Source organism: Paralichthys olivaceus, chromosome 18 (assembly GCF_024713975.1).
Source record: "Paralichthys olivaceus isolate ysfri-2021 chromosome 18, ASM2471397v2, whole genome shotgun sequence".
Classification (NCBI taxonomy): Eukaryota; Metazoa; Chordata; class Actinopteri; order Pleuronectiformes; family Paralichthyidae; genus Paralichthys; species Paralichthys olivaceus.
In genome coordinates this window covers 3849298-3868300 of record NC_091110.1, presented here as the reverse complement: position 1 = coordinate 3868300, position 19003 = coordinate 3849298, and the positions used below count along the sequence as shown (strand labels likewise).

At 39.3% G+C, this 19003-nt stretch overlaps 1 protein-coding gene across 1 annotated transcript; it reads left to right on the top strand.

The window, feature by feature from the left end:
• The first annotated feature begins 3224 nt into the window (after positions 1-3224).
• LOC109625996 (kinesin-like protein KIF2A) lies at positions 3225-17321 on the top strand. Its single transcript, XM_020081638.2, has 21 exons — positions 3225-3408; positions 4299-4393; positions 5019-5138; positions 6100-6154; positions 6784-6903; positions 7520-7620; positions 7918-8013; positions 8706-8760; positions 8832-8994; positions 9069-9159; positions 9231-9294; positions 9372-9463; positions 10681-10823; positions 10936-11140; positions 11318-11428; positions 11554-11621; positions 12486-12575; positions 14229-14376; positions 15270-15371; positions 15784-15919; positions 16691-17321. Exons 1-21 carry the CDS (start codon positions 3348-3350, stop codon positions 16774-16776), a joined length of 2202 nt encoding a protein of 733 aa, XP_019937197.1. The 5' UTR covers positions 3225-3347; the 3' UTR covers positions 16777-17321.
• Positions 17322-19003: the final 1682 nt, after the last annotated feature.

Below are 19003 nucleotides of genomic sequence, written 5' to 3'. Positions count from 1 at the left end.
CAAATATTCACAGGTCACAGGTGCTGATCTTCGTCATGGCAACAATATTCATCAAATAACTTCCTCTATATCAATTTGTCTTCAAAGTAAAAGTATGGTTGATTTGTTGCTGCTATGCTTCATATTAAACTGAATTACAAAGCTTTTATTTAGAAACGTAGTACACTTAGGTCTGAAGATTATCTTGATTGCTTAACAGACCTCTGAATTAGTCAACATGTAATGTATGTAACATTAACAGCAGTTATGATTAAGTAAATCATTCAAAATTACATATAAGCCCCACACGTGAACTGTAATAAAGCGAATTCAAATTCCTTTTCTGATAAATACAGACTTTAAAATCCTCATTGCAGATAAACCAGTTAGGATAAACATGAAGTTTCTAACTTCACTCTGCATCATAGACTGTTTATAAAAAGCTCTGCACACAACGTCCAGCACACAAACAATAAACAGTGGCAGTCTATTGTAGAACTGTTTGAGGAGGACTCACTAATGACAAGGAATAATTCTGAAGTAGCTCCAGAGCATTGACACAGGACAAGAGAGCAGGCCATTCCAAGGACATGGTACTAGTATTTAAAATGTAAACTATTCAGCTGAGAAGCACCTGCAGCTGTCAGGTAAGTGTTGTGGGTAAAAAACACAGTATTTGCTACTAAAATGTTGTGAGCTGAATGGAAACATTCATGAAAAGCACAAAATACCTTCAAAAGGAAGATAAATGAAATTTCTTGTAAAGAATTACTACCAGTAATCATTGAGATGTGTTGATAATATAAAAACACACACCGATGTATAGTTTATATGCACAGTAGTAGCGGTGATCAGGGGGAGTACCTGACTGAAGGTCATTGTGTGTCAGCTTCCGTTAAGCTGTGGTGAAGTATTATTCATATCAACCATAAATATTCAATGTGATTTACTTATACGGTACAGGTTCAAAATTATGAACTTATTTATTTATTTTAAAGTTACCAGCTTGTGTAGCATGCACAAAAACATTTAGGCACACGTCAACTTCAACTCCCAGTGTGCATTTCACCAGAAGGCCAGACCAGAATCATTGATCTTAAAGATGAGTGACTTACAGGCCACAATGTTTAATGGTTCAATTCAAACTTTTTCACCTATTCAGAATATCTTCTTCTTTTATATCATAGTAATAATAGATAAAGACACCTTGTCACTTTGGTGCTCATTTAATCAGTTTAAGATCAAACTAGTCAGGTTACCATATCACAAAACCTCAATGTCTTTCACTTCAGTTTCACACCAGCTTGTTCAAATTTTATTTATTTTAATTTTTAATTTTTACCATATTTTATATTAATTTATTATTAAATTATAAATGTATTCTCTCATTCCATTGATATCTCTTTGTATACCTTGCTTTACAAATATTTACGTACCTATGTACTTACTCTCCATGGCAACAGTGGCTAAGGCTCGTGGGTATTGTAGTACTTGGACCAGCCTGCCAAAGTGACTGGCAACTTGTGATTTCTCAGTAACTAGGAAAAAATTGAAACGATAATACAGATTGGGGATAATTCTCACATTGTAAAAAAATGTGAGTATGGCATACCTAAAATGATTAAGTACAATTGATTAATTAGCAAATGTTAACATGCTAGAACCACAAATTAAGATGCAGATGTGGTAGGCCTATTTTACTTGCTATACAACATTAGCCTGTTAGCATTATCATTGTGAGTGGGTTTGCACATGGATGTTAGCATTTGTCTTAATGCATTGTGGCAGAGTACAGCCTCACAACCAGCTAGAACGTTCCCTTGTTTCCAATAATGGTGCAATCTTATGCAATAAAAGTGTATTTTCTTTCTGCTTTCCTCTTGTGATCTTTGCAAATTGTCTGACAAGAAATATGTATCAATCCACAGATCAAACAAATGCATTATATCCTACTGTTTGCTGAATGTTTAGCTGGATGGCTGGGGTAGACCCTGGACAGGTCGCCTGTCAAAACCGCAAAATCCTCTAAGAACTAGTCTGGATTATTCTCTCTGCGGGTCTCTGATGCCATCTTGTGTTCAGTAAAAGGGTTTTACAACAGTTCAGATCTTTTCTGTATTCTGCTGTATGCTAGAAAATAATATTCCTGCAAAATGCATGTAAATTGATCTAAATGCAATATATGATTTTAGAAGACACAACTCAGAAGGGTCTGCATTTTGATCCCTTCCATTCTGCCGACTGAAGTGTCGTTGGGCAAGATTCCTAACCCCAGCTTGCCCGTAATGGCTGTGTCTGTGCAGTGTATGAGTTTATGTGTGCATGATGAAGTGCTGCACAGAGATCCCCTGCATGAATGTGTTTGTGAATGGGTGAATGGCAAAACTGCATACTGTTAGGAGTTTAGAGTGGTCATGAAGACCAGTAGATCACTATATAAATCCATTTACCCATTTAGCTCTAAAAAAAAAAGGTGTTGACCTCTGACTCAACACATTCTACGTGTTTAAATCGTTACAGTGTTTAGATAAAGACTGTACATTTTAATTGATTGACAAGCCGAACACAAAACCTTTATGAACAATACAATTGTTGACTGAAACATTGTATTTCTCCTTCAGCTGCTTTTAGACTTTCATTTTTTTCTGATGATTTCATGTGTTGTCAACAGGAAAACTCTTAAAGCTTGATTATCTTAAGAATGTCTCCTAAAGGCTGGATTTCTCTGCTGAAATAAGTGTGTTTAGTTTTTATTCTCCATCACATTCTAAACAAACCTGAATGTGGATGGAGCCTTATTTAGGATACCTAGACATAAAAAAGAGTTTTTCGACTGAGCAATTTTAAGTTGGACACCAAAGACAACCTTGAGGATTGAGAATTAAATGTATAGAACATATACCTGAACTGTTGTAAATATTAAAAAATGAATATTTGATGTATTGCTTTCTGGATTCTATTTTACTATTTATTGTAATACATGTATAGAATTAAAATTGTCTACACACTATTTTGGGGAGTTGGCTTATTATTTATTTTAGAATGTATCTATACTGATTTATTTTGTAGTTGTATGAATGTGTATTTGGTTGGTTGCGGTTCATTATGTTTTGAAAATTGTCTGTTACACTAGTATGAAGTGCTTCAGGATCGTATTTAGGTGTCTATCTTTTATTTGTATATAAAATTTGACAGAAGATGCTGTTCAGGGCCATCCGAAGCGGCTGCTCTTGCGCATGCGCAGACGCTCCCTCTCCTCTCCCATCACCGTCAGTGACCTCAGAGTCTGCAGCAGCAGCTCACACACAACTTGCGCTGGAGACCCGCCGAGCTCGAGCCCTGACTGGAACACACGGACACGGGCAGAGATGGCCGCGATCTTCGGGAAGATCTTCGTGGGTGTTTACGTGGAGATAAAGCGGAGCGACGGTGGGTTGCCTCTCACACACCGCCCCCCCCCCCCCCCCTCCGGCAGGTCCGGATGAGCCGAGCTAGCGTCGCCCCTCACCGCAGTGGGAGCGCTCGTGCTAGCTAACGGCTGCTACATCCTCCCCTCGCTGCGGAGAGGAGGATGCAGCAGCCCGCAGATAGGGCTGCTGTTTTAAAACATGAGAACAAATGAATTTAGCGCGACAGCCTTAAAACCAAGATTGTGTTTTTTTGCCGCCGTGCTGCTGCAGTCTGTCAGTCACACAGACACGCCGGTCGGCCGGAGCTACCAGCCGGGCGGGTCCGTCCACCTGTGCGGCTGCTGGTCTCTGACATGAGCCAAACAAATGTCACCTGTCCGGCCTCGTCTGCCCTCTCCTCCCCTCTCCTCCCCTCTCCATCACGGCTCCAGCAGAGGAGGAGACGCAGGCACCGAATCGCCAGTGCATCCTCCAGCAGTGGCCTGTAGATGATGGAGGGATGGTCGCATGCACGGGGCCTCTCCCCTCTGACTGCATCTCTTCTAACTGCGCTGGACCACACTGTATTCAAGCTCATGCTCTGCTGCAGATGTGTGCTTCTGTTCAATAACTGTCTGACATCACATGCAGCATGGTGTGGCACATTATGAGTGACATGGGAAAAGCATTATCACCATCCCTCACACGAGCCACACCCATTAGCATCTTCTTTAGTCTTTTAAGTTGGAGACAGGAGATTTTCTGTCCTGCAGACGTCCACAGAGAACACCGAGGCAGAGATCCCGTGGGTTGGTGGCTCACTGTGTGTCATTTAAATGCTGCTGCAGCTTAAAGCATGTGTCCTGTCGGTGCTGATGCTGAGCAGGCCGAGCATCTCTTGACGTCCTCTCCGTGTAACCCTCACTGCAGGACGGATACACCAGGCGATGGTCACATCGCTGCACGAAGACAACGACAGTGTGACAGTGGAGTGGATCGAGAACGGGGACACCAAAGGGAAAGAGGTACAGCTGCCACTCACCTGCTTTACTTTGTGCAGGTTCGCTTTGCTCAGGTCAAATTATGAGTTTATTTTAGACAGGTCAAAGGTGTCGCCAGAAAAAACACAGTTAAAGTAGGTTGATAATAGCAAATATTTCCAATGATGTTTTACATCATAAAACCAGAAGGGCTTTTTAAGAGCACATACCTTTTCCGAGGCTGGTTGGCCACTTGATCGTCATATTGTGCATTGAGATTAGATACATAAACAATGTACACAGAAATGTTCTGCTCATATTACACGCAAGAAAAAGATCCATTCTCTGATAGAGTAGAAAGGAAAATTAGTTACTGTAATTGACTAAAGCTCACCCCCATAATTAAATATTGATTAAATGGTTCCACACCAAATTATTTCACCTGTTAATAGAGATAAGCACTCTGCATATGACTGTCACAATGGCTGCATTCAATAACAGCAGCACATGCAATAGACAGGTGAAATAATCATATGGAGCTGCAGCAACATCAGCCCCACAGTCCTGCAGCTTCCCAAACACACTTCTTCGTAGATATCAGAGTTTTATTATAGTGCTCTTCCTCCAGCAGCTGTTCTTATTCTTCACTGGTCTCATGTTTGTGCCTCAGATTGACCTGGAGAGCATCTTCGCTCTGAATCCAGATGTTGTTCCTGATGAGGAGATACCACAGAGTCCTGAGGTTCCTCTTCCTCCTTCAAATGTTGCCAAAACCAGCAAAGTCCCCAAGGTCTGACTCTCACTATCACTTCACACACACACACACACATTCAAAGATTATTGTTCAGGATCTTTGTTCAATTTAAGATCATTTTTGAGTTGTATGAGTTAATTTTGTATTTTTTAATACACTCATGATTATTATTATTAGCACAGGCACATTAAGTCTAACCTGCTACAGCTTACAGCCAATTCGATTTGAGTCTTTTTGCAGCCACGGTATAAATAGATTTTGGGTTTTCACAAGATGATCATTTTTATCCTTTCAGTTACCTGCAAATAATTGTCTTGATAAAAAAATTTTGGCCATAAAATGTTAGAAATAGTTCCCCAGAGTCGTAGTTTTTTACTTTTGAGAAGCTGAAACCAGTAAATATCTGGAATTTACACTTGAACAGCCACAAAAATGATTAATCGTTTAATGTCGAACTACCAATCAATCCACTTCTAGTTTCTGTATTTACTGCTTTTTCCGGTTGTTCCTTTTGTAGAAGAAATGGTGCTCCATCTGAAACTTCTTTGACAGATTGAATTATAGCTGGAGCTTCACAGGTTGGAGTTTTATCACAGGAGGCTACTGTGCCGAGAAATTGAGGCATTCTAAATTGCGATTAGTTATTGTTTTCAGTCAACAGTGTGGAAGCAGGTTTTTCATACATGTCTTATCATCACCAACATAGATTCTGTGTGTTTCAGTTTAATCTCATTAAATCTAGTTGTTAGGTGCTTACTCTTTCACAAGAACATTTGCATTAGAGTTGATTAGACCTGTGCAGTGGGATCAGAAAATGATATTCATGCAAACTTCTTCTTTTTAGCTGTTCAACTTGTTGATTCTCTGTTATTGTGGTTGGTGCCCACTGTCATACATGAACCCCTTGTAATCTTAGGACTCTTTTTAAACAGTGTCTGTAAAATCCGTCTACGTCCAGCTCTGTTTTGATTTTGTTTTTTCATTTTTTAATTTTCAGCCCAGACGGACTACATCAATACCAAAGCCTGAGAATGCTCCACGGGAGAACAGAGGTACGTTTGATTTAACGTTATGCACCAAGAAAGCGATTTACCCACAATCTGAGTGTGAGCTAACAAACAAATGTGTTGCTTTTCCTGCCTACTGAAATACATACATTGAAAAAGAAATTAGCTGTTTTAATTGTAGTAATATATCAAATATTACTCATAACTGTTGGTGAGACATTCATGCACAAACATAATTATTAAGCTTTTAAGCTACCTAAAATAAAAAAGTTACTGTATTTCTAAGGTTTAATTATTTATACAGTTTCTGGGATTATGGTGTCTTAATCCATGTATTTATTGAGCTTTGTTAAACATGTAGTAAAAGGTTCATTCCAGTTTTAGTGTCATTTCTATATATATATGCTTGATATAGAGAATTAAGAAAATTAAGAGAATTACACTGTTAATCAGTTATTTATCTTCTGTCATTTAACTACTCTAACTACTAATTGAGTGAATGTTTTAACCCTAAATGAAGCCAAAACCATCTGCAAGGATTGATCCTCCAAAAGTAAAAGTGTGAAATGTCTAGGGATTGGTGTAGTTATTAATGTTGTGGGCTTTAGAATTTTGGCGGACTGACACTTTAACTTGCTTAAATGAGGGATTTTCTTGGACTGTGTGCTCCTCAGCTGCAACAGTGGGAACCACCCGGGCCCGTCCCAGCCAGCACAACCAGGCTGCAGAGCCACCTCCACCAGCCATCCCTCCCCAGTCTGCACTTAACCAGACCCTGCTTCAGCAGCAGAACGGTAACACTTCGTCTGTGTGTGGCTGCACGTACGACACATCAGTGGTGGATTTCTCCGAAGTAGCTTCCTTCCAGTGTCTCGGCTGTTGTTTTCTGGAGGAGGGCGTGTTGCTGAGGCCAGAGCCAGTGATGTCATGCTCCTCTCACAGCTGTGAGGGCCTCAAAGCCTCTTTCACAGCTTCTGGAGTTCCACTCATACTACAGCACTTGTTCTGGGGCAATGTGAATTAGCATTAATGTACGCTACCGTGGGACTAAATCACATATAATTCCTATGTAAGCAAGTGCAGAATCACATTGAAGGGTAGGTCTAAGGTTTTTACTGTCTAGTATATGAGTTAAGCAAAGTAAACACCTGTCATAATTCTTGTCTGAGTATTTGAGTATTTTTATTCCTCTATGAAACAGCACAAGAAAAAACCTACTGGAGTAAAAGTATTACAGTGTTACATTTCTGGATATAGTATGTATTACTTTGACTTGGTCACACACACCATAGTGCTGCACCACATACTCACCAGTTTTATTTAAAATTTAAGCTTTGTGATGTGTTTTTAAAAAACTACTTCATAGGACCGAGCGTGATTATTTTGATTGGTTTCTTTCTTATGTCTCAGCACGGAAGAAATCCAACTGTGTAAAGGAAGTGGAGAAACTACAGGAAAAACGAGAGAAGAGACGACTTCAGCAGCAAGAGCTGAGAGAGAAGAGAGCACAGGTTAGGAGCAAAGAAACACACGCAGCCAGTTTTAATAACTGACCCTGGTGCGTGAATAGTTAATACGTATTAAGCATAATAGCTGTAGATATGTGTTTGTGTTTTGGGCTCAGTGCAAAGTATCATTTAGACCCTTAAAAATAGATGGCACACATTTTCTTATATTGCAAATAAGGAATGCAGTTCTCGTTTGCTTCTGAATGATCTTTCTCAGCTGTGCCTGCATGTATGTGTAAAATATACAAAATCAAAAACTAAAAGGATTTGTACATTCATCTGTTTTGTGTTGTGTTGCAGGAGGTGGATGTCAATTTACCAAATTATGAAATTATGTGTATGATCAGAGACTTCAGAGCCAGTCTGGACTACAGGCCTTTAACAACTAACGATCTGGTAAGTCTGGTTGATAATTAATGCTGCATTCACAAGTTCACTAATTTGTTGTGTTTCCTGACATTTCCAAAAAATAGTGAACGGCTTTGAAGTTCATTGTTTTGTTGAATGTAAAGTTAATATATTGTATATTTCATCACAGTTTTATGTGGGGATTTGCATTTCCTGCAATACATTACCCGACTACTAGCTTGCCAAATTGTTAGCCTCTGTAGCTTCAGGGGCTAACAACACAGACAGTAATGTTAATATTTTCGTGTCCATATTCCTGTTGCAGAGCAGAGTGTTCACACAACTTAACCACTTGAACTCCAAGCACAATAAAAACGAACCAGGTGTAAAGTTGTTCAGAGGAATAGTAACTTTAACATATTTACATTTAATAGTGAACATCAGGCGAGATACATGCACATGGTTTCCAATTTGTATTTGGCCAAAAGAGGAGTTCGACATTTAGAGGATTTCCATTTGATGAAGCCATTAAAAAAAAACATGGTAGGTTGGACGTTTCACTCGGTGAAAGAGCTGAAAAGTGTCAGTGATGAATATGTTGATTTTTCCAGCCTCAAAGCTACTTGAGGGGAAATAAAAGGTTGAAAATCTACAATGTTGAGAAGTTGAATGTCTGAAAATAAGCTATCTCGTTTGTATGTTTATAAAGTATCATGTATTTGTACTTCTTGGTGTTTCAGATCGAGGAGCACAGGATATGTGTCTGTGTACGTGCACGTCCCCTCAACAAAAAAGGTAAGAACAGCTTTTTACTTTGAGGCGCATGGTTACATGTGAACACAAGTGACGTGTGTTTGTCTTTCCAGAGATATCAGGGAAGGATTTGGATGTAATCACCATTCCTAGTAAGGACGTGGTGATGGTCCATGAGCCCAAGCAGAAAGTCGACCTGACCCGCTACTTGGAGAACCAAACTTTCCGATTCGACTACGCCTTTGATGAGAATTCCACCAATGAAATGGTTTACAGGTAATTTTTTTTCTAAACTTAAGAAAAGGAACTGAAACAACGTTTTGTTAAAGGAAACGCTCCTCTGCTCACAGATTCACTGCTCAGCCGCTGGTCGAGACCATTTTTGAGAGGGGGATGGCGACTTGCTTTGCGTATGGACAAACTGGAAGTGGGAAAACACATGTGAGTGCTTTGATTTTAACTTCTTATTTATTTTTAGTGCACTTGCCGTGACTCATTTTTCTCATTTTCAGACGATGGGAGGTGACTTTTCAGGCAAGAACCAGGACTGTTCAAAAGGAATCTACGCTTTGTCCGGTGAGTAACCTATCCTCCATCTTCACTGCTCGTTTGTGGCTTCATAATGAAGTGTCTATTTTTCTCTCCCTGTGCAGCCAGAGATGTTTTTCTCATGATAAAGAAGCCAAATTACAAGAAGTTGGATCTGCAGGTCTTTGCCACATTTTTTGAGATTTACAGCGGGAAGGCAAGTGTCTTTTAACCTGAGTTGAAATTAATTTCTTCACAGTTCGTGTTTAATTAATTGGTAACTCTTAACCCCCATTATTTATCATTTATGAATGGTATGAAAATATATAATAACTACTTAATGACACAATCTAATGTGGTTGTTTGCAGATATACAGACATTTTATTACATTATATAAACAATCTTTAACTATTGTATCTATATAACGATTTACCTTCTTCTAGACTACATTGAATATTATATAAATCCAATTATGTTGTGTTTTAGCATCATTTAGTTATAATGTGCTAGCAGAATTCCTAACAACAAATCCGGGCCACCTTTGTCCTGTCCCTCACAACTGTTGATGAGTGAGGACAGACTGCTGCACTTCTTTTGCGGCTCCACGTATTTATTAATGACTAGTTTACTTATGATAGTAAAATAACGATAAACAATGAGCTACACACTGATATTAATGTAGAAGTAGTTGATGTCCCAAGACAGGAAGTTCAGGCACTTTGACAACACAGATGAATGACAGCTGTTAAAATCCACCCCCAAAACACTGACCCCTGCAGGGCTGCTAGTTAGAGGCCTGCTGAGCCATGAAATATATTCACTCAATTATATGGCAATGAGAAGTTGTTTTGTCGAGGTTAATGAGTCTTGTCCTCTAGTAATGATCATAATATTAACACCAGATAACAAATAATGTAATAACAAATAAAGTACAGTCATTAAGAATAAAAAGACTTAGGTCAGGTTAAACTCTACATCATGATCTGAACATTATCATAAGTCGTCACAGGGACGAGTGTGCACACAGATACTAATTGACCTGGGATAATGATGACATGACAGAACAGAAGTTGAATATAATTGGATTAAGTCTCATAAATCATTAAAATTGTCATATAATCATCAATCTCCTCAGAAGTACTAGTGTACATTTTGTATAAAGCTTCAAGCTTCAGTTAAAGTTGACATTTGCATCAATAGACTCTTAAAAAAATTCTTACAGCTACTTGATAGTCTGTTCTGAACTATCTATTAAATGTTAATATGCTGCTAAATAGGGTAAAATACAGTAAAAACATATTTTTCCCAAATGTATCATGAATATTTTCTCTTTTTCTCTGATTTGTCATAAGGTTAGATGCTTTCTGTCTGTCGTGCCACAGTAAATGATTTGAGTTGGAACAGTATGTCTGACTTTGTGCTTTCATTTAAAGGTGTTTGACTTACTCAACCGCAAGGCTAAGCTACGTGTCCTGGAGGACGGGAAGCAGCAGGTGCAGGTGGTGGGTCTGCAGGAGAAGGACGTGAAATGTACGGAGGACGTCCTCAAACTGATTGAAGTGGGAAACAGCTGCAGGTAAACACAGGAATTAATTATATATGATATATATAGTTATAATTATTGTTGGGAAAACTTAGGGCTGATCCTCACAAATAAACTTTGTGCTGTTTCTCTGCGTCTCCTTCAGGACTTCTGGTCAGACCTCAGCGAACGCTCACTCCTCTCGGAGCCACGCTGTGTTTCAGATCATTCTGCGCCGACGGGGGAAGATGCATGGAAAGTTTTCCCTGATTGACTTGGCTGGGAATGAGAGAGGGGCAGACACCTCCAGTGCCGACCGCCAGACTCGCCTTGAAGGAGCCGAGATCAACAAGAGCCTTCTGGCACTCAAGGTCTCCTCCTCAGTGCTACAGATATCCTGTGCATCAGTGTCTTTACTGCAGAGGTTGAACTGTTTCCATGCAGCATGGAAACAGTTCTGGAGGCTGCGTTAAACACATTTAAAAACTGATGTCATAAAGTTATGATATTTCTACTCAGCCACTGGTGTTGTCTCTGTCTCTGTGCAGGAGTGTATTCGAGCTCTGGGCCGAAACAAACCTCACACTCCTTTCCGAGCCAGCAAGTTAACCCAGGTGCTGAGGGACTCATTCATAGGGGAAAACTCCAGAACATGCATGGTAAGAAAACAGCACAGTCACGTGTGTTACTCTACCCTCTGTGGGCAGGAGCAGCACTGACAATGAAACACAGAACAGGTTTGAATAAGGCCTGATATTTGCTGATCCAATGTTTCCGTGCACAGATAGCAACCATCTCTCCTGGAATGGCCTCTTGTGAAAACACCCTGAACACACTGAGATACGCCAACAGGTAAAACAGACTCTTCTGATCTGCTGTAACTGCAAACTCAGGGTCTTGAACACAACTGGGTCTATTCAAATAAATGAGTTACCCAGGGTTTGAGTCAGTCTGAATGCAGCCTTACAGCTGTGATTTGAAGGTGAAGCTGATGTTACTTGAATCAGTATCACTTCTCTTTTTTTTTGGTAAAAAGCTATGAAATATATAAAACACTGACATATTGTCGCTGAGCAAGTGAGACTCTGAAAACAACTGTGTGAGGGCAGGGTCACAGATGTGCAAATGCGAAGTGAGGGTCAAATTCACGACTTTTTTTCTCACCACAGGGAGCAAGTGTTTTAATCACCTCCTCGCTCCTCACAAGGTCGGAAGGTTTGCCCCTAAAACATTTGCATGTGTGTGACCAGGCCCTGATGCTGCTGGAACAGGGTTCGATGAGGACACTGAAAATGAGGCAGGGAAGTTGTGAACTGAAAGACACTAAACACTTTAGTGGCTGCACTTTATTAATGCAGCTTTGATGTAAGTGAAAACCTGACAAACATTCAAAGTTTGGAATAGACTTACATCATTAAGTACATTATTGAAGTACATTTTCTCAGGTAGTATAGTCTAGTCTACTAGTATATCAACTAGTATAGTCTTGGGTACCTTTGAGGTAAGTATTACAGTTTTCTTCTACTTTATATCTCTATTTCATGACAATACAGAGGCAAATATTGTACCTTATACTCAACTACATTTTTCTCACAACTTTAGACACTCTACTATTGCTGCTTTCCCTTGATATAATATTTGAATGCTTTTTCTCCCACTGTCCTTTCCTGTCTCTTCTCTGTGTTTCTCTGTTTGTTTCTCCCACCATGTTTCCAGGGTGAAGGAGTTTGGTATCAGTCCCTCAGACATTCCCTTCTCCCAGGGCGGTGGTGGAGGTTGTCGCTCTGAGCTCTCCCCGACTTATGAGTATAACTTATCACTTCTTGTATCACTTTACATCATCTCCCATCGCTTCTCTCCCTAGCCTCTCCCTTCACATGGCATTATGACATCACCTGCACGACCCATTTATTTTTGTTGCACTCAGAAGTTACCGTGTCATTAACAGTCGTAGAAAGTGTAATTCAGATCAAGGATAAGCCCGGTGATATTCCATTTTTTCAACAAATCTCATAAAAACATTTAAACAAACAATGAATCCATTGTGTTTACAGGTTATTAAGTCTTTCTGTGTGGAGATTGCATGTTCTCGTGTTTGCATGAGTTTTCTCTGGATTCCTCCCACAGTCCAAAGACATGCAGATTGGGGTGAGGATCACAGAAGACTCTTAATTGACTATAGTTGTGAGAGTGAATAGTTGTTTGTCTATTTATATACTGTATGCTGTCGACCTGTCCAGGCTGAACCCTCGACAGCTGGCTGGCTCAATGTTTCCAAAAACTATTATAACAGCACATCAGTGAGCCAGTGTTACAGTCTCTGTGACTTGTGTATTGTGACTTGTTGTTAAAGATTTACATCCTCAGTAGGAACCAGTTGGTTTGAGCCTGAGAGTACCTGCCATTTACACCCAGCACTAGAATACGATGTGTGCGGATACATTATCTGGATTAGAAACATGTAAACATGTCACCTAACTATATCTGATTACAACGCTGACACGTTCGAGATAACCAGAACAAACAGCGTAAAGACCAGTGGATCAGATAATGTGTCCAGATACAGATCTCATGTCAATACCAGGTGCAGAGTCAGAGACAGCGGTTTTACATTCATCTGGTAAAGGATGATGATTCACGTTCAGATTCGTGTCATGATTGAATCCATTTTTAAAGATAGAATATAAATGAACAGGGAACAACTTCAATTAGTTTTAAATGAAAAATAGTGAATAGCATAGCTTTTCATTGTTTTTCTGAAAGTGACTAAGACTCACCCAGTAACCAAGTACATTTACTCAATCGACATCATGTCTGTTGTAATTGAGCTGAAATAGAACTTGCTGCAATTTTTTAATCATTTTAAAATAAGTTTACTTTTGATGAAGTGGCCCTGACTGAATTAATAGTAAGAGTTCTGGGTTTTAAAAAAAAGTGAGAACATATTCAGGTTAGTACAAATGAACCTTTGTCTTGGATAAACCATATCAGACATACATGATTATTCCAAGCAGAGTATTTGTATGTGTCATTTAACTTGTGACGATGGTTACCTGCATTCCACTTCTCTCCTGAGTCGGACGACTAAAATACTGTCCGTCATTACGTCATAATATCTGTATCTGTATATCGCACCTCATCATCATCACCAGTGTTAGAGGTAACTTCTGCTTTTTCTCCCATTTTTTGGTTAATTTTGCACCACCATCCATTTTTAGTTGAAAAAGACAAGTTAGATTTCCCTGAAAATCTGCATGGAGTCTGCAACATTTATCAGTTCCTTCATCGCCACACTGATCCTCCATATGTCCCCCTGTTATATCACAGTATTTGCTTCTTCTCCTGGCACGCTGAGCATTTTCACCATTCACGTGTCCGTGCTTAGTCGCATGCAGCTCCAGCTCCGTTAGCTCATTTGGTGTGTTGCTGTTTTAACCAGCAGCGATGATGTGTTTTCAGGGTGAAGGAGCTCATGGTGAAGCCCGCAGCAGCGATGAAGAGCCATCAGGGAGCACTCGTCAACCAGCTGGAGGTCCTCGAGGCGGCTCAGTGGGGAGTCGGCAGCTCTCCACAGAGAGACGACTTGAAGCTGCTCTGCGAACAGAACGTAAGACAAACACAGATTCATTCAGGTGGATGTAGGCTTAAGTTTGTCTTCAAACAAGACACAGTCACAGTTTGTACACTGACCCATAAGCAATGTTTTTCTCTGCTGTCACATTCGCACTTACTATGGGCTCATTTAAACTCACTGCAATATAAAGTCCTGCACCTCTGTGGAAACACACAATCCTGTCAAGAAGTAGAGACTGTTGGTATCACAGCTTCTCAGTTATGTTGAGAAGTTTTTGGAGAATCAGTTTATTTTTGGTAATAATGGTGGGACACCAGACATTTACCTATATATATATATATATATAATGTGTTATTTATTAATCAGTCTGTGGATTAATTTAGTAAAGAGCCTCGTAAGTGATGGGAACAAAATCTCCTGTCCTCGTTCAAAACAAACCATATTTTTCAAAGTAAATCTGATGCTAATAAATGACTGGTCCTAATCCTAGTTTAGAGATCAAGGTTGAGCCAGTAGAGGGTGCTGTAGCTCTCTCTCTAGTGTAACAAGACTAGTAATCTATGTCAATGCTGCTGCTGCTGCTGCTGCTGCTGCTGCTGCTGCTGCTGCTGCTGCTGCTGCTGCTGCTGCTGCTGCTGCTGCTGCTGCTGCTGCTGCTGCTGCTGCTGCTGCTGCTGCTGCTGCTGAAATGAACTTGAATTGATTAATAATGTTTAACTGGGAAGTGCTAAAAAGTTGTGGTTATTCATCATACTAATGTTATTTAAAGTCAATTAAAAGTCTGAATTTATTAAATTAAGTAAGTATCTTCCAATGCTAGGTGTAATTTCCCACAGAGAGGAACATCAATATAAGTGCATCCACAAAGTTCTGGCCCTCAGGTCACAGTGTCACTGGAGCAAAACAGACTTGGTTGTGTTTTTTAGGAGGAAGAGGTTTCCCCGCAGCTCTTCTGTTTCCATGAAGCCGTGTCTCAGCTGGTGGAGATGGAGGATCAGGTTCTGGAGGACCACCGGGTCGTGTTCCAGGTACAGTAGAGTCTCCACAAAGTCAAAGAACAGTCACTGAAACATCCGACAAGATTCTGACCCGACATGACAGATCCACATTCAGTCAAGTGTCAGGAGTGACCTGAGATTTCATTTCTAAAGAAACAGTCACAGCCTGATTTTATTTACTGTAAGAATGATCTAAAACAATAGCTTCTTGTAGCAAGGAAGTGTCACATAGGTTTTATAAACTGATATTAGGAGCTGAAACAGTGTTGGAAGAGAAATCCTTACTATAGCTCTTTAAAACTGTAATCCACCATTAGTCACTATTCTTTCCAAAATGCTTTCCAACTTATATTAGTGCTCACAGTTCAGTGAGGGTAGAGGTTTATTCCCATTCCTCTTTATCAGGCCGATGTCTCCAGTTATAAAGTTTTTACCTCCACAGGAGTCTATCCGCTGGCTGGAGGACGAGAAGGTGCTTTTGGAAATGACAGAGGAAGTGGACTACGACGTCGACACATATGCAACTCAACTAGAGCAAATACTGGACCAAAAGATCGACATTCTCACTGAGCTCAGAGGTAAAGTCTTTGATTTGGTATCTCCATCACAGCTGGAATCTTCAGCATTTCCTATCATGTTTGACTCGGCACAAACTGACACCGAGGCAATTTCCTGTATGTGCAAACATACTTGGCAAATAAAAGAATTCTGATTCTGATTCTGATTCTGAACTGAACTCTCAGATCAGTGTAAAGGCTGCAACAGCTCAAGGTTTAAGCTTCGTTTCCATGAAGTTTTGTCTCGTGTCTGTAATTCAGTCTCATTTACGGACTCTGCTTCCTGTGTTTAATGCGTGGAAATGGATTTCTCTACAGACACCACTGCAGGCTTTGGAGAAAAAGAAAAATATTTTTATGGAATATGTGCCTGGAGCAATATTGCGATAAAACGTAGTTTTAAGATAGCTGGTTAACAGCACATTGTTAGTCTTAGTTTTGTCCTTAAAACTGTCAATGTTAGTGGCTGTTGCTCTGTCTCAATTATTTTATATGTATTGTAGACTCAGCTCTTTTGGTTCAGGAAGCTGGGGATCATGGGAAAAACCCAATCAACACATTGATAGATTCTCAATCATCTCTACATAAAAAACACTCAATCGCTTCGACAAGCAGCCCAACAGTTAACCACCACGTCTGGCTGCAGAGGACGCTGTTGCTTAGTAAAAATTACACCGTTTTCCTTTTAAAAAAAAGGCGCAAGTCTTGAAATCGTATTTCATAACATGTACATGTCTTTTCAGATATTTTTAGTCATTGACGCATGTTCTGTGATGTCCTCTTGTCTTCCAGATAAAGTCAAGTCTTTCCGTTGTACGCTCCAGGAAGAAGAGCAAGCTAGCAAGCAAATAACCCCGAGGAGGCCTCGAGCACTGTAGACGCCCATAAAACACATGATATTCCACTGTAATGTTGACTTGACCTGAGACGTTATTTTATGATGTGTGTTTGGTTCCTCCTTCAGCCTCTTTGCTGTACAGGCTGCCACCGCTTCCCCTCATCCATCCGTCCATCTGTAAAACCAGTCTCTGCTCGCCTCCTGTGAAGTGTACTCACCACCCTTCTGTCATGTGCAGTAAAGCACAAAAAAAAAGATGAATAACTATTTGTTTTAAATGAATTTTTATAGATTTAATCATATCTTATCTTCACCGTGGCCAATTTTATAAACAGCTGTTGCCATTTTGTGCAATATGTGGAGGATCCTCCTCCTGTTCCCTGTGTTTCAGCTCAGGGGTGAACAGCACATGTTGTGTTTGTGTACAGTAAAATGAGCCATTGTGTGTTTGTGTTGATACTGTATAGGTTTGACTGAGCCAAAAAAAAAAAACACAAGACAGACCTTACATTACATGAATCGACCTAATGAGGGCGCTATGTGAGTGTTCCACGACATTTGCAACATTAAAGAAATATAACTTAATGTCGCTGCACTTGTTTTTATTTAAGTTTAAACTCTCATAAAAACTGTGGGCGGTGTGCAGATGTGTTACAGACTCAGTGTAACACTTTACTTTTGCATTTATTTATGGTATAAAAATATATGGTTTAGAGCACTATAATATTGATTTCAAATGTTTACTAATGTACAGTACATGTCAGAAATGATAACTTCTCCGATGAGGATGCAGTGTTTTTTATCATCATAATCCTTCATTACATGTTTATACAGCAGCTTCTATTTATTGGAGTTAAATACATTCATGAACGCTTTGATTTGCTTTCAACTGCAAGTCAACAATTACTGTTGTTTTTTTAAGTTATGACCTGCAAAGTAAAGTGTTACTACACTTTATTCCTGATGGTTACAGAGTTGTTGAGAGGTCGTGCATTCACTTTGTGGATGAATGAATTCAGTATTTCTGTAAACTTTTGTTGGTCCATGACTTGTGAGTCGATTGTGTTTTTGACTAAAGATTTGTTGAATAAATAAACGGTGGCTGATATTTGCATTGGTTCAGTAGGATTCATCCTCTGGGGAGCATGAACATCTGCAGAAAATTTCATAACAAGTGCATAGATCTGATAAAGAGACATACCCATGCTGAGATACGGTCCAATTGGCTTTATTCCACATCCACACAGTAGACAATGGTAGAGAGAGCGCTGGGGTCAGAGGTCAGATGTCTGTCTGAACTAGGAGACAGCAGCACCGACTGTATCATGTGTCTGAAAACAACATGAGTCTAATTCACTGGTGTTTATTAAATACAGCTTTTTAATCAACGTATGTCAATGTCATGGAAAAGAGAATAACACATGACCCACTGTACACAGCATTGATAAGCAGTATATAAACACTCCTACATAAAGAGTTTTTAACTCCCTGTAATGTTTTCTAGGCGGTTCAGTAGTTTTACTCAATATGTAATACTTTTATCTAAAACTAATACATTTTGCCTTAAATGTTTACACTGTGTAAAGAGCAAGTTGATGCTTTAAAACTAAATTTTATAAAATAAAAGATTGAATTATACATGAATCAATACATATAAAGAATTCAATAATGCATTATACACATTTAAAAACTCAATGGCAGACTGAATACTATTTTTTAAATGTTATGTCATACTATCAGGTATCACTTTATCTAAGTGTAGATGCTTCATACTGCAGGACGTTTTCAGGATGTATATATAACTATATGTAATAGTGTGTTGAAATAATTTTGACTGTTTAAATACTGCATTTATATTTTAAATACATTTTAATCAATTAAAATGAACTTTTGTTGATATAATTTAAATGTAATAAAAAATGTGAATGTACTCTAAAACACTGCATATATCAAGATTATATATGAATTATTGCCACTGTATATTTGACGCCTTAATATTTATCACAGACCTTCTACTCTCTAGCTGTGGGATAAATAACAACCAAGAATTTGTTTATATTCTGTTGACAAGGATAAATTAAAAACTTTATAAGAATGTATCCTGTATTTTGATTGCTTCCAATGAACTGGTAAACTTTATGGATCAGTTCAAATCCATCAATAACAGCAAATGTTGGGTTGATATTTGGTGGCGTCTGGTGTTGAAGTAAATGTTCAGTTATTGAAATAAGCTTTCTTACCTCTCTCACACTGGTGATGAGGAGGTC

Bases quoted from the DNA above. Each gene is read 5' to 3' on its own strand.
- LOC109625996 (XM_020081638.2), top strand. From the start codon at position 3,348: ATGGCCGCGATCTTCGGGAAGATCTTCGTGGGTGTTTACGTGGAGATA. The intron at 10,824-10,935 runs GTAAACACAGGA...CGTCTCCTTCAG, and splicing joins GAAGTGGGAAACAGCTGCAG to GACTTCTGGTCAGACCTCAG. The intron at 12,576-14,228 runs GTATAACTTATC...ATGTGTTTTCAG, and splicing joins GAGCTCTCCCCGACTTATGA to GGTGAAGGAGCTCATGGTGA.